The 17,321-nt window shown below is 38.2% G+C and overlaps 1 protein-coding gene across 2 annotated transcripts in view; it reads right to left on the reverse strand.

Moving 5' to 3' along the window:
- Window positions 1–604: 604 nt before the first annotated feature.
- Window positions 605–17,321, reverse strand: part of FOSL2 (FOS like 2, AP-1 transcription factor subunit) — a 31,842-nt gene continuing 15,125 nt past the window's right edge. For both annotated transcript variants that reach the window (XM_058162773.1, XM_058162860.1), the window contains exons 2-4: window positions 13,274–13,528; window positions 9,308–9,415; window positions 605–7,837 (exon numbers count right to left, since the gene is read on the reverse strand). In XM_058162773.1, the coding sequence (XP_058018756.1) occupies window positions 7,328–7,837; window positions 9,308–9,415; window positions 13,274–13,528 (873 nt within the window). In that variant the 3' untranslated portion in view covers window positions 605–7,327. The remainder of the gene's footprint in view (window positions 7,838–9,307; window positions 9,416–13,273; window positions 13,529–17,321) is intronic.

Raw genomic sequence — 17,321 nt, forward strand, 5'->3', positions numbered from 1 at the left:
AATTTCTGCTTCATCTGGAATGAGGCCAGAAGAGAATATAGCATCTACACGGCACCCAGACATCCTCTGAAGGAGTTTTGAGAAGCATTTTTAATAGGGACCAAAGTGCTTTATTGCATTTTAAAACTTTAGTAGTAACACTGTGTTCTGTGGCCTGCTGCACCCGTTTCTAATGTCATATGCCGGGCACAGCAGCAGCACATAGTATCAAAAGTGAGTTTCCCGAGAGTCATTACGCAGCTAAGCTTTTTTAAAAAAAATAGTATCCTGCATTCTTCCAATTGTCATGGACATGTGTATGTATGAGTGCATGTGAACATAGGTGCTCAATCCTGGAATTGAGAGGAACTATTATTTTTTTTATGAGGCCAGTATCTTTTTTTAATACTCTCCTTTGTCTGTTCTGCACAGAGAGAGAGAAATATTGGTGAGAAGTTGTCATACATAACTGCATGTGCACCTAGCATTTCCCCAATCATCCCAAATTCTGAATTTCAGAGACTTCTTTTCTTCTGACGAAAGCTGCCCTCTGAATCACCACGCCAAGAAGCAAATGGCAACGCTCGCCATTTTTGAGAGAAGGAAAAGGTAAACATTCAATTGGTCATAACAAAGAATTTTTTTTAATGAATTCAACTGAAGAGAGAGAAGAACTCCAGTTAGATCTCACTGTACAAACAAAAAAAAAAGGTGTCCGCAGTGCCATAAAAGCATCATTTACAAGTGTTTAAACTTGGGGATGGGGTTAATGAACACAATCACAAAAGTAGCAATGAAAGAACACAGAGTAGAATCAAGTGGGATGTGGAAATGAACAGCAAGAGAAAGTAAAAAATAACAATTATAATTTTATACACACACATACATATAAAACCTTCATTCTTTTCCATCTAGACTGATTTCAATTTACAAATGGTACATTAAAATCTGTAAAAGCACGGCCATTCTTTTAAGTTCTTTCTTTCATAGCAGCAACCTTTCTTTAAACCACCTCCATACCATTATTTTTGTTAATTTTAGTGCAAATATTGTAGGCCTGCATTACAAGAAAAGGAATAAGATGACCTCGCCGGCAAACTTCTCTGCCAATGAGAGATCCTACACAGACATTCAGAAAAGGGCTCCCGATTTAAATCACTCTTATCCAAACTTATTTCACCCCGTGTTGGGGAAAAAGAAATTCAAAACTTTTGGATTTGTATATATGATGGGAAAAATAAAATCACTGAAACAGTTTTTTTCTACTGATTTTAACACTGGTGTACATACATCTAAGGTGAATGCATTTAATATCACAGTCATATAAACAAAGAAAGAATTGGGCCCTTTGATCCTAAAGCATTCTTTTATTTTATACCATCAATTTACTGTGCTAATGAAGATGCACTTTTTCTTACCAATATTTATTGGGACTACACAGTAGAATCTATACACATGCACAACATTTATCTGCTCACTGAGACAGACCAAATGTCTTATTTTCAACACATAATTCTGGTTTTCCTACAACAAAACAGCCACAAAAGAATCAGAACAGTATTAAAATTCAAGAGTGGGAAGGAAGCAGAACCATTTTTAGGAGAGAAAAATAGTCTTTTACTGAGAGAGAATTCTCTTGTTCTAACTTATAATTTGAAGAAGATTGAAAGTTCATTTTTAGAAACCATTTTGCTGTACATTTTATATATCCCCTACCTCTTCCATAGATAGGTAAGTTTTGGTGCTTCTCCCACCCCTCCCCAATTACTCCTAATCTTTATGGCTCTTATTTATCTCATGAGATTTGCAGAGAAAGACATAAAAACGCTTACTTCCTTCAGTTCTTCTGGCTTTGTTTTCTATAATTAGAAAATATGCATATACGTGTACAATTTGGTGTTCTTGCAGGTTTCCCGGTTTTTTGTTTTTTGCCATGATATTCTTTCCCTTTGCGTATGCCAAGAACAGTGTTAGACAATCAGCCTGGATATGGAATCACATCAACATTCTTTGTTGTCAATTTTTTTTAAAAAAACAAAAAACCAATTCACGCCAACCAATGGATGTAATGGAAGGATTGCTGTGGAAATTAAACCATATTCTGCTTGCCCATTTTAATCTTTCTGCCTGCAGAATGGATTTTTAATAAATTGGAATAAAACATGCACTAGGATTATACTGATATGCAAAAATGCCACCGAAATGGAATGCTGAACGTGATCATAGGAACCACTGGTTTTTGGAAGAAAAGAGAAAGTGAGTTATAGATAAAAGTCTGTTTCATTCAACAATTGAGGCAGCCCTACTTAGAATAGCCCTGGAAAATTTTGCCTGCAAAGCACATATGACTGAGATACCAACCTTTTCTGAAAGCACTTGCCTAGTGTTTATTGCACAGATAGATACTTATGGCTTAATGAACACGCCCCCCACCAAGAAACAATAATTCTCATGAATGAAAAGAACATGAAACTGAGACTAGTAAACAGAATAGATCAGAGGTCTTCAAATTTGGCAGCTTTAAGACTTGTGGACTTCAACTCCCAGAATTCTCGCTGGAGAATTCTGTGAGTTCAAGTCCACAAGTCTTAAAGCTGTCAAGTTTGAAGACCTCTGGAATAGATATTCGTGCAGATTTGAACAGAACAACAATGAGAACCAAAATGAAGCACCAAGACAATTCGTTGAAAAATTATACAAAGGGAAGGGGAGAAATTATTAACCCTTACCATATCTAACTGTTTTTATTCAAAAAAGGGAAAAAAATCAAGATTTTAAAAATCAGTAGAGAATTTTTTTTTTTTCAAATCCAGATCTGCGGCAAAGAAAAAGATGTAAACATTATATGTCTACGTAAAAAAAAAACACAAGAAAGATATGCTATCGTTTGCATTCTCTTTTAAAATAGTTGACCCTCTCTGATTAATTTCATTTTGGCATTAAAAAATAGGAACAAGTTGTTTAATTCATGGTGGGCAGATTCACTGTAGCCGACACAAAAAAAATGTTTGCTTGCCAATAAATAAGAAATAATGAGTGTTTCTATGATTGAGTGGAATACAGAAGCAGCATACTGCTAAGTTCAAATGAACTTAGTGGATGAATTAAATAAAACAATATAATAAGGATATTTTTTTTAAAAAAAATCCATTGATACTGATATGACCACCTCAGGTCCTATTATATCACAAGTACTCAGCTGGTTTAATAAGCAAAATTCATTAAGCCCAGTGATTACGCCACCCCTAGCTGTGTCATCAGGTCAAAACAGGTTGAAACTAACAGAAGCTGCAAAGCAAAGAGTTAGCTGGATTGTGTTCTAATGGAAATAAAAAGTCAAGTATAAACATTAGAACTAAGAATGGGTAGGAAGCAGGAATTTAAAGAGAGAAAATGCATTAGTGTTGAGAGACAAATAAGCTTTTTCTCTGGAAAAAATGCTTCCCCCATCCCCCCAAATACTGCAAGAACAGGAGCTGCTTTCTCTCAAGGCATGCATACAAGTCTTAAAGTAGCTGGGCAAAACATTGCCAGATCAGAGACTTAAATATCTCAAGTTTGGAATAAATCCTATAGATTGTAAAAGATTTGGATAGAATGTATTCTACAAAACCTCTCAAGTTTGCTTTATTGCACAAAAGCTGTTATTAGGACTTCACACACAAGCGTGTTACTCACAGAACTATACCACAGAAAACTAGATCTGAGATGTTACTTGATCACCACCAGCCGTGTGTAAGATGCCAGCCTATATTGCTCTCAAGAGGCTAAGTAATTCCTACTACTACGTCATCTTCAGCAAGTTGGGAGAATTATAAAACATAGCTTTATGTTTCTCTGTCAAAGCTTGTAGAAGAAAAAACCAAAATAGAAGAGTTTGTGCCATGCGAACATTTTACAGCATTTACACCTATGAGGCAGAAGGGGAAATGCAAATATGCCATTTCAAGGGTATAAGTGTGCATATTTAAAAAGATGCCAAAGAAAAGCCAAAACTTGAATAAAAGCTGGATTCAACTACCCAGAATATGGCAGTGCTTAATCTGAACACATTAATGAACCAAGGTTGACCAAAACATATTAGCCACAAAGACACCACTTACTGGAAGAGCATAATGGCCTCATTTACTTCAATCTGCTTGAAATAACAAGACTGGATGAACCAAATATAAATCTACTTTTGGTAGGTTCCAGGAACCATCATCCAGCTGGCACACACAAAGCCATTGGTATAAAAATGAAATGAGAAGCAAGCTAAAATTATCGGGAGAGATCTGACTCTACAACCAGAACCAATTATAGAAGTCTAGATATCTAGAAGCATCCCTTAAGATTGCTGTTCCTTCAGCGAAGCTTGAAACATTTTTCTACTTTCTATCTGATTGATCTCAGCACCATCATGTCCTGCTTCATGGGCTAGGGTCAAGGATCACTACTCAGCTACTTTTTTCAATTCTCCCGGTTTTCTGGAGCAACACTTCTTGAAAAAACACTTATTAGCTGCAGGTTTATCTGCTGAATGATGGCAACTAGTAGATTCAACGTGGAACTGAATACCTAACCCTGCTATTGGCACAACTTTAATAGAATGAGAATTTTCACAGAATATTGTCCCCTTTGCCAATAATCATTTAACTTCCAAGATTGCAGGTCAAATTATTTAATTTTATTTACCGTTTAGTTTTCCATTAATTCCTAAGGAGATGGAATTTGTGCTAAATGAACTATGGCAATTTTATTTCTGAAACACTAAGGCAAAGAAGAATTGGTCCCTTACTTCTGATGTAAGTATATTGGGCAGTTCCTATTGATTCTAGTGACAAGAAGATGCTGGCTTTCCCTTCCTATTAAGATCAGAATCCTCCTTAAAATACCAAACATGAGATGCTGAAGTCTGAATCTTGAGTAATACAACTTTCTTATCATGAGCATATAAAAGCAGTTCTAGACAACTTTTTATTCTGGTTTTGCACCAGCCTTCCTCAACATGAACAGCTCAATGTGTTTACAGAAAAACTCTTGTTCACCACATGACCTTTGGCTCAGACTATGCTGTTGCACGCAGAGCATAAATTGGGATGGCTGATTTAAATTATTTCAATAAACATAGAATTTGCAATAGGAGATAAAGTTAGAAAAATCAGTTTGTACACCCTTTTTCCCCCCTATAAGCAAATGTTTGGCTTTTATTGCTATAAATAGAAACTTGATAGTGTTAAGTAATGTCTAGAGCATGTTTAGCGGTCAGATGAATTACTAGTAGCCAGAATTTTTTTTCCTCCTATGGCCAGCATAGACAAAAATAGATAATGAAACTTCATTAGACATTTCTGGGTTTAGAAGCTAAGCAGTTTGTTTTGGATCTAGTCAATATTTGGGAGACCTCTAGGGAATCCCAGATTGCAAATTAGACTGAAGTCCAAAAATATCCTTGAAGGCGGCAAGCCACCAACGTTGTCCAAAAAATGACATAAGCATGTTCAGGAAATCACCATGAACTGAGCTCCACTTGAATCAAACAATACCTTTACAGCACTCAAATTCCCTGGAATTCATTTAGGTCACCAAACTTCATTAAACTAGAAACTGTGATCAAATAGCCTAGCATTATATTCCTAACTATGGCTGTGATCCAGACGCATTAAAAATAAACAGGAATGTGATCACTGATATCAATGAAAATCAGCTTTGAATCAAGACGGCAGTTTCCCAGCTGTTAAGGCAAAGCTTGAAGAGGCAAAGATGCTCACCGCAGGAGTTAAAATGGCTTGAAGAAGATCCCACCCAAACTCAAGAAGCTGCTCTCTGAAGAGCACAATGGGGTAAAAAAATCTATCAGCTTCCTTGCCTTGCTCACCCACAGATGACATAAAAGAAAAAGACCTAGTCATTAATATGTTTACTGTTAACTTGAGCTATATTGTGTGTTTTGTAAAGAATAAGTTTTACAATAAAACTGTCTACTTCCAGATGAAGATATAACTAATCTCTCTCCAATTTTTCTGTGGGTATCCATGCTAAAATCTGAAAATTCTTTAAGTACAGATGCATCAATGCTTGGCACTACAGGGGATGAACATAAGTGAAACATGCTGCCTTTTTCAGTAGTGAGCACAGATTTTGTTGTTATCAGCCATATTTAGTTAAGAGTTGGAAACCAAGTGCAGCGGGAAGCAAAGTGCAGAATCCATTTTTCTTCAGTGGTCTCTAGGACCAGAAAAAGGACAAAAGGGACTGATTTGGCCTGACACCATCAGATGGCAATGCCCATAATCCAAGCCAGGTCCCAATGAGCAAAATTTAGCCAAAGGGGGAAATTTCTCCAAGGGAGCTTCTTGCACGTTTTCCCTCAAATTAATCCCCCTTTCTGATCAGCCGCAAGAAGAATGGCAGCACTGGGCAAAGGCAACCGTCTGCAACCTGGAAGCTGGTAGCTTTGTTTGAGAAATGGCACCAGCATGTGATTCGGGCATACTTCAGAGGAAGCTGCCTCACACCCAAAGTGGCTGGCTGGCAGCCAAAAGGAAAGAAAACACAGGGTCCTGCAACAGATTTGACAAACACTAATTACAGAAGACATCATGCCAGAAACAAAGGCTTAGTGGAAACCCACTCTGGCATTTCCCCAGCCCTCTTGGCACCACTCCTGGCCCACTGACGAAGGTATGTTGCAGATACAACCTTTGTAGACACAAACAGTGCACTGTCCTCTATTGTCTTCAAGGAGACTCTTCTCTTTTTGTTAACCAGTTTCCCCATCACTTTCCCCCATTCCCTAATGAAGACACTGGATGTGTAACTTTTGAAGAACCATTTGGACCTGTAATAAATTTCCCCCAAAACTTCCACCATGTGCCAAAAGCCACCCAATATGGCAAACATTCCCAAGGAGGCAGCTCTCAATATCAGCAGTGGTTCAGCAAGCCTTTAGAGTTTTCGAAATGTCATGGTATCCAACAAAAATCAAGAAAAAGTTAAGGCCCAAATGAGATCAACTAACTGGAATGTACTACTTAGCGCAGGAGAAGGAGCCAGTTCAGACAGTCCATTCATCAGCCTGACAGGAAAACGGCTAGCAATTTATGGATGGTCACATCCACTGCAGTAACTGGTGAAGGAGAGAAAACCCCTCACCGTTGAGTCCTGGGATTCTGACTGCTGCTTACCAACTCCAGACTGATATAGCTTTCATTTGTTCTAGTCTTCCTGTCTAAGGAAATATCTGGAGCAACATCATTTCCTTTCCTGGCTCTTGTTGGCCTTGTGCTCGAATGCCATTGTGCTGTCTCTGATCTTGAGGTGGGGCTTCCCCCCCCAACAGTAACTGGGTGGAGTGGTGGCTAAAGGGTTACAGCGCCAGTAGAGTTGGAGAGTTCAAGGAATCAGATGACTGATCTCCACTGCTGCTGCTCCTCCGGTGAGCTTTGGAACAGGATTCTGATGGGGTGAGTGGTGAATCCTGGTCCAGCACGCTGGGATAAGTGAAGACCAAGTTGGATGTTCCAGGGGTAACAGCAGGAGTCGAAGTCACCACAATAGGTGTGTTGAGTGGCTCTTCTCCATAAAACCCCCCAACAATGCTGATGGGCTTAATGACAGATCTCTGCCCTTTTTCGGGATCTGACGAGGAAGAGGGGATCTCTTCCTCCACAGGCTCTTGCTTCACCACCACAGGGCCGCTCATTCCAGTCCTCAGGGCCTGGAGGTTATGAGGTGGAGGGGTTCGATGCCCCTCGGGGCTGATCTTGCACATGGGGCTATGGGCCATTAACATGAATTTCAGCTTCTCTTTCTCTTTCTCTAGTTCAGCAATCTCCTTTTGCAGCACCGATTTTTCCTCCTCCAGCTCCTCTGTTTCCTGTAGATCCAAGATAAAGAGATGGTCAGCAAGAAGAACAGCAGCTAGCATTCCAAGAAGGGGTTTTAAGATAAACAGGCTTTAGTTCACTTTTAGCAACTATAGCAGAATATGTATTGGCAGCAGTAAGAGGGATAGACTAGGTCCTCTGAGTGATTCTGTTAAGGACTGATGGCTGGCCATTTAAAGGCTAGATAGAGATCTGAAAGCAGATTTGAAACACCCAAAACACAAAACCTTTTCTGACAAAAATTAACTACACTGATATTCATATTCGAAATTTAAGCTCCTTCCCAAAATTTACTTTGTTTATTTACAATAAAGTATTTGTCACCATAAGAATCTATCAAGGACTGGATGTTGTCCATATACACCTACTGGCTGTTTTAATAAATTTGAATCAATTTAATGGGTAAAAAACTGGAATGACTGCAAGATTAATGTTCTCATTTGCCTTACAAGTAAAGGTGCAACCACAATTTATCTTTAACTGAGTATAGATGCATTCTTGCAGCAAAAATATGATCTCCAAAGAGATATGTATGCAAAATAGGTTTGACATAATTGTAGTTCTTTTGCTGGTCATGAAAAAATGCAGAAATAAATACTCTATAGGAATTTGCTTTTTTTTTTTTTAATCTTAGGTCATTTTTTAACACCTTTAAGTGTTTACTCCACCATATTTGTATGATTATCTGGTATAAGCAGAATGAGGAAAAGTGGATAGATCACTATTCATAAAAATATTTAGCTTTATTACTTTACTCTTCTCCTTTTGTTAACCAATTCCCAGCACTTTCCCTATTCACTAATGACATCATCAGATAGGTAACTTCTGAAGAACCGTTAAAAGTTTTCTTTTCACTCCAAATTTCCACCATGTGTAAAAAACCACCCAACCATTGCAAGAATCTCCATGGGGCAGCTCTCAACATGAGCAGTGGTTCAGCAAGCTTTTAGAGTTTTAGAAACGTCATGATACCAAACAAAAATAATAAAATGTTAGATCATCTTGTATCACATAGTCACAAAAAATCAGGATATTTTATGCAGTGGGGGGATTCAAATAATTTAAAAATTGGTTCTCTGCCCTAATGATTTCTACCAACAACCAGTTCATCCAATTGCTCAGAAAGTTAACAACCAGTTCTCCCAAAGTGGTGCAAACTGGCTGAATCCCACCACTAATTATAGCCCTATTTACAAAGTTATATAGCTTCATGTGCAGAGGCAGGCCTATTTATCACTTGGGCAGGAGGCTATTCAGAAATTCCAAGACTATATAGGTTAGAATGGAAAGTCAAAAACGAAAGACATCAATGGGAAACTACATTGATACTGTTTTCAAGAAAATGATACCGTTTGTCCATGAAGCACCGTGTGTTGAGCTCAAATCAACAAGTCTTCATTTTATCTTACAAAAAACAAAGGACATAACAAGAAAGGAGGAGATTTGTGGAAAATACATACTGCCTGGAGTTTCTCAGTCAGCTCTCGGCGCCTGTTACGGCATTTTGCTGCTGCTAGTTTGTTCCTTTCTCTTCTAATTCTTCGCTTCTCTTCTTCTTCAGGTGATAACTGTAGATAAGAAAATAAATTAGTTCAAGCTGGTAATTTGAGGGATGAATCAATGAGAAATGTGATTCAACTGATGAGCCCATGATTTAATTTTCACCTTTCATGTATTGTTCAACTGATTTATATTCTGCTTTCCCTTCAGGAGCTCAAAGCAATGTATCGACAACCCGCCCTCTCCATGTTTCCCACAATAACCACTTTGTAAGGTGATTTGAGGACGCGGTGGCTCAGTGGCTAAGACGTTGAACTTGACGATTGAAAGGTCGGCAGTTCAACGGATCAAATCCCTAGTGCCACGTAACGGGGTGAGCTCCCATTACTTGTCCCAGCTTCTGCCAAACTAGCACTTTGAAAGCACGTAAAAATGCAAGTTGAAAAATAGGGACCACCTTTGGTGGGAAGATAACAGTGTTCTGTGTGCCTTTGGCATTTAATCATGCCGGCCACATGACCACGGAAATGTCTTCAGATAGTGCTCACTCTTTGGCTTTGAAACAGAGATGAGCACTGCACCCTAGAGTCGGGAATGACTAGCACGTATATGCGAGGGGAACCTTTACTTTTACTTTTAGGGTGATGTGAGTGGAGATTGTATGAGTGGCCCAAAGTCACCCAGTGAGCTTCCATGACTCAAGGTGAACTTGAACCTGGATCTCCCCCAGTTCTTGTCCAACCTCTTAACCTCAAACACTATACTAGCCTGGAAGGTGATAGCAATTAGGGCCTGAAGATTGGTGAAGATAAACCAGTTACTTCAAAAGCTATCATGTTACTATCTGAATAATGTAATTCTGGGTGTCAGAACTGAGGCTCCCTCATATAGATCCAGGGGCTCTGACAAAACATTCTTTATCACATCAAGATACTATCAGGGCTTTGATATAATACAGCACTGGAGCCACTGGAGAGAAAGAAAAAGTGATAGCAAGGTGGGGGAAGAGCACAGGAGTGGGGAAACCACAAGAAGATTGGGCAAGAAAACAATGAATCTGCAATTAAGGCTGAATGCAAAGATAGAAGTCTCTCCGTGGTTTCGCAATGTGGGTGGTTTGTGAGGTAAGAGTATAGGAAGATGTTGCAAGTTTTTCTTTCTTAGGAAAAAAAATCTGTGTGCTTCTTCTCCTGGGACAACAGTCATTAACTGGAAGGTCAGAAGCCAAGGTCCATGGGGCTGGACAAACTGGAATGACCCTAATCAAATCAAAAGGACTGCCTTTCCATTCTTTCCTCTCCTACCTCTGACTTTTTAAGATAAGACCCTACGTTTCCTGCATCATCAGGCAACCTTTAAGCAATAGGAGATAAATGTCATGGAGGGTGTGTAGTATGTTTCATTATACCCACACATAGCCTAGAGAGGAGAATTAATACTTTTTGGGGAGGACTGTAGATAAACTCAGATTTTTAGTAATTTCTCTGCCCACTCCTCCCACCTGAACATGTGACAGAGATAACAGTTATCTCAAAACTGTTCACATAACCTTGACTATCACTAAGTGTTGTATCTTTTTATTCTCGATGAATGTATTTTATTCTCCTTATGTACTGAGACCATATATACCTAAGACAAATTCCTTGTGTGTCCAATCACACTTGGCCAATCAAAAATTCTATCTATTATTCTATTAAAACCACTTCAGTATCCTAACTATAGTTAACCATCTGTTACAATGAAAAAGGAATTAAGTCACCCAAAAGTTTTCTTATTCTAGTCAAGCATCTAATTCTAATCAACTTCTTTGTTGAAACTAATGACAAATTGGAAATAAGAACATGACCCCAATGCAAAATACTTGAATGGCACCCATGCCCAGGGACTGGGTTTTATCCTATTCTCAGCTACATTGTTAACTCTCTGATCTTCCTCCTTATGCCTGAATAACCAAGTTCAGAGTTCCCCTCTCACCACTGCAGATCAGTGGTGGTGAGAGGGGAAATCAAGATATGAAGATGGATGAAGTGTTGCAATCAAAGGGGCGGAGCTTTGATTGCGACACTGCACCCATCTACTCGTGTTCCAGATTCTCTGAACCGTAGCATTCATAGCCATCAACTGTACTGAAAATTATGTGAATTCAAAAATCAAAAGAAATCACACTAATCCTGAGCCTTAATGGCTTTAAAATGGGTCTCTACCAATGAAGGAGAACACCACTGTTTGTTTATTTGATTTCTATCTTACTTTTCATTCAAGAGCTCAAGGTGATACAGTGTTTTATCCTATTTTCCCTACTACAGACTGTTTATGAGATAGACTGGGCTGAGAGGGAGCAACTGGCTCAAAGTAAGTACATAAGCTTCTGTGGCTGAGGGTTGACTAGAATATGAATTGCCTTATGTCTAGTCCAGGGATAAAATCTGCTTACCTTCCTTACCGGTTTGGAAGCACACACGTTATGTGCATGCGCTCGCTTTGCTCATGTGCGTCATATGCACACACAGACTTTCTCCGCATGTGCAAAACCTTCTGCACATCCACAGAAGGTAAAAAACACATTACTTCCTGGTTAAAACCCAGATGGGTGGGTGGAGCTTTGCCTCGCCATTGCTCCTGGATCGCCGAACCACTGGCCACGATCGCTACTGGATCTCCAGATCCAGTTAGAACCGGGAGCATTTCACCCCTGGTCTAGTCTAACAACTTCAAAGCTACACCACATTGCTTCTCGATAATGACTAGCTATAACAATTAGGACAGCACTCACCCATCATGCTAAGCCTGGCCTTATTTTAAACATTGTTTCAATTTGCCATTGTGGCCTGGTTTCTGTACATATCCTTATGCCATAATGGGTGGGTTTGCACAACACACTAAACCAGAGGCATAGAAACCACATTATGCCATAGTATAATAAGTAATGTGTTACCTTCAAGTTCAGATATATATTTATCTCTAAATTAGTTGCTCAGGAAGAGCAGGAGATTGCTATTACCTCTTGCCTACTTATGGATTATCCGGAGGAATACAGTTGGCTACTGTGGGCAGGACTGTTTGGTATGCTTTGGGCATTTCCAGGGGAAAGGTCCTTATGTTCTTAGGACAGAACTACCCATTAGAGAGAAATACAGGGCTGCTGCCTTAACTAGCAACCTCATATTATATTTCCATCTCCCTAGATTTTTGGTTCTTACCGTAATTTTAAAAAGTTAAATACTAGTCCAGTAACATTTAACAATATCAGGTGAATGTTGACATGCACCAATAAGCCTGGCTTTAGTAATCTATTTAGCAATTTTCAAGCTTACATTTTGCTCAGAAATCCTGATAATTATTCAGCAATACAAGATTCTTGGATTCCCTTTACTTGAGAAGTTACTGCGTAGGTGTCCACCAGACAACAAAGAATGGCATTTTGTATTATCTTAAGCCTTACACATGAGTTACAGCTGACAATTTAGTTGCAATGAAAATGAGATAGTGAACCTTTCCAATGCTTTTGGAATCCACACATTCCAGTGAAACAATCACTGAAGGAGACACTATTAAAACATTAATGCAAATGAAAACTTAAGCAGGGGTATCACATCAGATTGGGCTAATAATTTAGCTTGCTGAAAGCCGTTAGTCCTGATTGGTGTCAACTTTCTACCTTAACTCTACAAATCTTTGCAGCTTCGTTATTCAAGATTCCTTCACTGGAAAATCCTGGGACCAATGCAAGATCTCACACCAAAATGTAAGCTAGTTAAGCTACAGTTTGTACAGACTTTCTTATACTGAAATCAGTATTCCTTCAAGCTAGATTCAGGTAATGCATAAATCTATTGTCATCTGCCACCAACATTTGAAGCACAGACTTAAGATGTTACATTCAATATCAAATCCATTCTACTAGTTATTTTAAATAGTGGAACAACCTGCTCATCTCTTCTTCTCCTGCCCACGGTGGTCCCAATGGTTTTAATAACACCAGGCCTTTGTAGGGCTGTGTGTCCAGTAACCGAAGACAGGTTCGGCAATGCGTGGCTGTAGGGATGCGAGCGAGAGTAGGCACTTGGCATGGAGGTTATCACGGTGGGCTGAACCATCCACTGTAGGTCTTGGCTGGTGGTTATTGCGTTGAGAGTAGGAATAAATGTGTTGCTCGATCCTGGCATATCGACCCGGAATTTCTAGAAGACACAGAGAGAGACGTCAGAAAGCTATTTAAATGAAAACACAGGATGCCAAAGAACTCCAGGACATATACACCAGTTGAAAATGATGTGCATCTAATTCATCTGAGCATCCTTGCTGAAAGCAGTTATACATGATCTGGAATAGAGGATTCTGAAAAATACTTTTAACTGGAGATGCCAGGTATTAATTCAGGACCTTAAAAGCCGTGGTGACACAGTGGTTAGTACTGCAGGCTACTTCTGCTGACTGCCGGCTGCCAGCAGTTTGACAGTTTGAGCGTCACCAGCTCAAAGTTGACTCAGCCTTCCATCCTTCCGAGGTGGGTAAAATGAGGACCCAGATTGTTGGGGGCAATATGCTGACTCTGTAAACCACTTAGAGAGGGCTGGAAAGCACTATGAAGCAGTATAAAAGTCTAAGTGCTATTGCTATTAATATCCAAAGAAAATGCTTTGTACAACTAGAAGAATAATTAGCAAATACTTCATTCTTGAGGATCAACAATATTACAAGAAATCTGGTAAGATTTCCATCAGATAGCAGACACTTCCATATTGTTGCATGATTTCAGCATAATTGTGAGATTTTCTTTTATATTAGTTAATTGAAATGGTGATAGCATGCTTTTTCGTTCTGAACTCTGTTTTCAACTTAGTGCTTGCTAATTTAAGCAATATCTTCCTATATAAGTAGACCTAATTTTTCTTCAGAACATTCTTATCCAGACAAATAGAGTTTCTAGACTGTGAGAACAAGAATATTATCTGGAAAAAACTAATGATATTTGATGCAACCTTTGCTTGAAGTTACAGTGATTCTGGAAAAGTGACATGACCCATTCTAAGCTTACAACCACTGTACCATCCCCTTAGGTCATGTGATTGCAATTTGGGCATTTGGCAGTTGGTTTGCATTTACAATGGGTGAAAGTGTCAAGCGATACATGATTGCAATCTGCAAGCTTTCCAGCCAGCTTCCTACAAGCAAAATCAATTGGGGAACCTGGATTCACTTAAACAGGTCATTCACTTAATGACTGTGGTAAAAAATGGTAATAAAATCAAATCTAAATAATAAAATATTTTCATAATTGGAGAAGATGCAATTCATCCTTCCAAACATTGCTGTGGTTCATTGTTCCAATTAATCCTAAAGTATTAGAAAGGATATCCATTATCTACCTATTCTGTCACACCCTGAAGAACTGACCTGTATACTAGAGCAAGATTTTTATGATCCATATGCTATGTAAATATTACATAGCATAAGAATATGTATAATTTATTTTCTATTAATATAAATCAGCATCTTTGAGTGTATTTTATTTTGTATGAATCTTTTTAAATGTACAAACTTTAAATATTTATTTGCAAGACAAACAATATAGCATAAATTTCTAGACTTCTATTTCTCATCCTATACATTGGAGCAGCCAATGATTTCTTTAAAACAATCCAGAAGTGAGAGCAGACAGTTAAACTGAAAAACACTTTTGGTTCCTCTTTAGCATTGGGCAGAATACATTGTAATTTGCAGATGACTAGCCAACAATTTATATGAAATAAACACACTAATTGATCTTCTTGGATTGCAGCTTAAATGTAATATGTAAAAAACAATTAAAGGGACAAAGTTGAATTGTATTAAACTGATTCACTCAAAGCAGAAACCTAAACATTAGGGATGCCTTGCCTTGACCAACCTCTTCAAAGTGCTTACATGAACCAAACACTCCCCCCCCCAATAACGACTGTTATTTTTGAGTAATATTAAGCATAATGTGTAAATTATTTTAGCAAATTGATGGCACTTGTGTCACTAACAGCAGAATTCTCATAGCACGAATAAATAGGGCTATGTTATTAAGTAAGTTGTTGCTGCCAATTTAAAGAAATATTTTCGTATTACTCAGACCTGACTTTTTAACATAATACGAAGACAGAAATGGTTGGGATAGACTGCACTCATTGGATTGGCTGAAGCCTCCAGGTAAGTTGGTGTTTGAAGATAGTGTTGCAGAAAACTGGAAAACATGAAAGCAAAGATTTGTGTGGTGTGGTTAGAATAGATAAGAAGACTGAAAAGTTCAAAGGTTTTTATGTATTGCTGGGGGAAAACCCACTGAGCATTTCCAGTTTGACAAGGGATTGGGTAAACAAAAATTGCAAATTTTTATCCTTACATTTGAAGCACATTATTGACTAAAAAAAAAAGGAGATTATTTATGGAATGCATACATATTCCATGTGGTTTCATCAAGAGGAAGGAAAAAATCAATCTGGAGTGTTTGTTTGAAAAGTTATTAGTACAAATTTGTGAATTTTGTTTGTGGAAACAGCACAAGCACGTTACCGAAAGAATGAGACTTAACTCTGGAAAGAAAAACAAGCGAACAAACAATACATATTTCTGTGCAAAAAAAAAAAGTAAATCTATTAAGTATACTCTTGGCTATACAAAAACAACTTAATACTATAGATCAGTGATGGCAAACATATGGCACGCGTGCCAGAGGTAGCACAAAGAGCCCTCTCTGTGGGCACGTGTGCCGTCACAAGATGAGATCACTGTAAAGCATAATTTTAAAAAACCGTTCTGAACAAATTTACAGAAATAAATTTGAAATTAAATGTAGCAAATTTTAAAACATTAACAGAAATAAATCTGGACTATATTCTCATTGTTCATAACATTAAAATTTGATAAACGTAAAACTGAAGCTATTGTTGGAATGCCGAAGTAAAGACTTTTTAGAATTACACATTTATTCAAATTCATAGCAAATATGACCAGTTTTATAACTGTTATTGCAAGAAGTGGAGTTTCAGTGGTTAGATGTACAAGATAAGCCATTTGCAGAGCTTAAATGTTTAACTAAATTGCTAATTCTGAGGTATTATAATATTGATAAAACAGTTTCTATTTCAGCTGACACTATTGCTGCGGGATTGGAAGTAGTGTTTACTTAAGTTTAGTTCAAAATAATTGTAATAATCTCCAAGAAAAGGGGGAAAACTTACTATTTCAAATCTTATTATATACCCAAGTGGCACATTAGAAAGGGTAATGCTGTTAAAGTGGTTGTTTAAAAAGTAAAAGTTAAATCAGATTTGGCAAATCAGCAGCCCAAATTTTCACAGATACTTCAAGTAAAAAAAAGTCATTGAAAAAAGTGTACCAAAAATTGAGAAGAGAAAAACCAAAATAATATGGTAGGAAAGCAAATACATTTACCATTTTTGGGAGTTAAGGAAAAGGATTGGTGCAAACTTGCTCAAGTAATGGGACAGTGCAAAAGTTTTCCGGTGAGCATACTAGTGGTTTACCACAGGCAATAGGAAAGATCTGCAACTAGCTAGAGAACTAACTGTAGCTTTCTGAAAACAGGCAGCATCAGAAATATTGAAAATGCATTAAAATGTTGTAACCAAACAAATTAGAATTTTTTAAAACTACTGATAACATGTGGTGGAAGAGTGATTACACAAACAGAAACTATTAAGCATTGGAGGAAACAAGCAAGATAAATCAGAGAGACGCAGGGATTCAATTACTTCTGAATAGTGGATTACTCAAGTATATTGTGTATATTATTGTAGCAGTTTGATGACACCTGTGTTATTAGTAGCAGATAAATCACGGGTGTCAAACTCGCCATGTCACGTTGCCATCACGTGACGTATAGTGACGTTTTTCCCCTTCACGGAGCTGGGGTGGGCATGGCCTGCGCATGACGCATTCAGCCCATGGGCCGCCAATTTGGCACCCCTGCTTTAAATGAACAAA

Source organism: Ahaetulla prasina, chromosome 1 (assembly GCF_028640845.1).
Source record: "Ahaetulla prasina isolate Xishuangbanna chromosome 1, ASM2864084v1, whole genome shotgun sequence".
Classification (NCBI taxonomy): domain Eukaryota; kingdom Metazoa; phylum Chordata; class Lepidosauria; order Squamata; family Colubridae; genus Ahaetulla; species Ahaetulla prasina.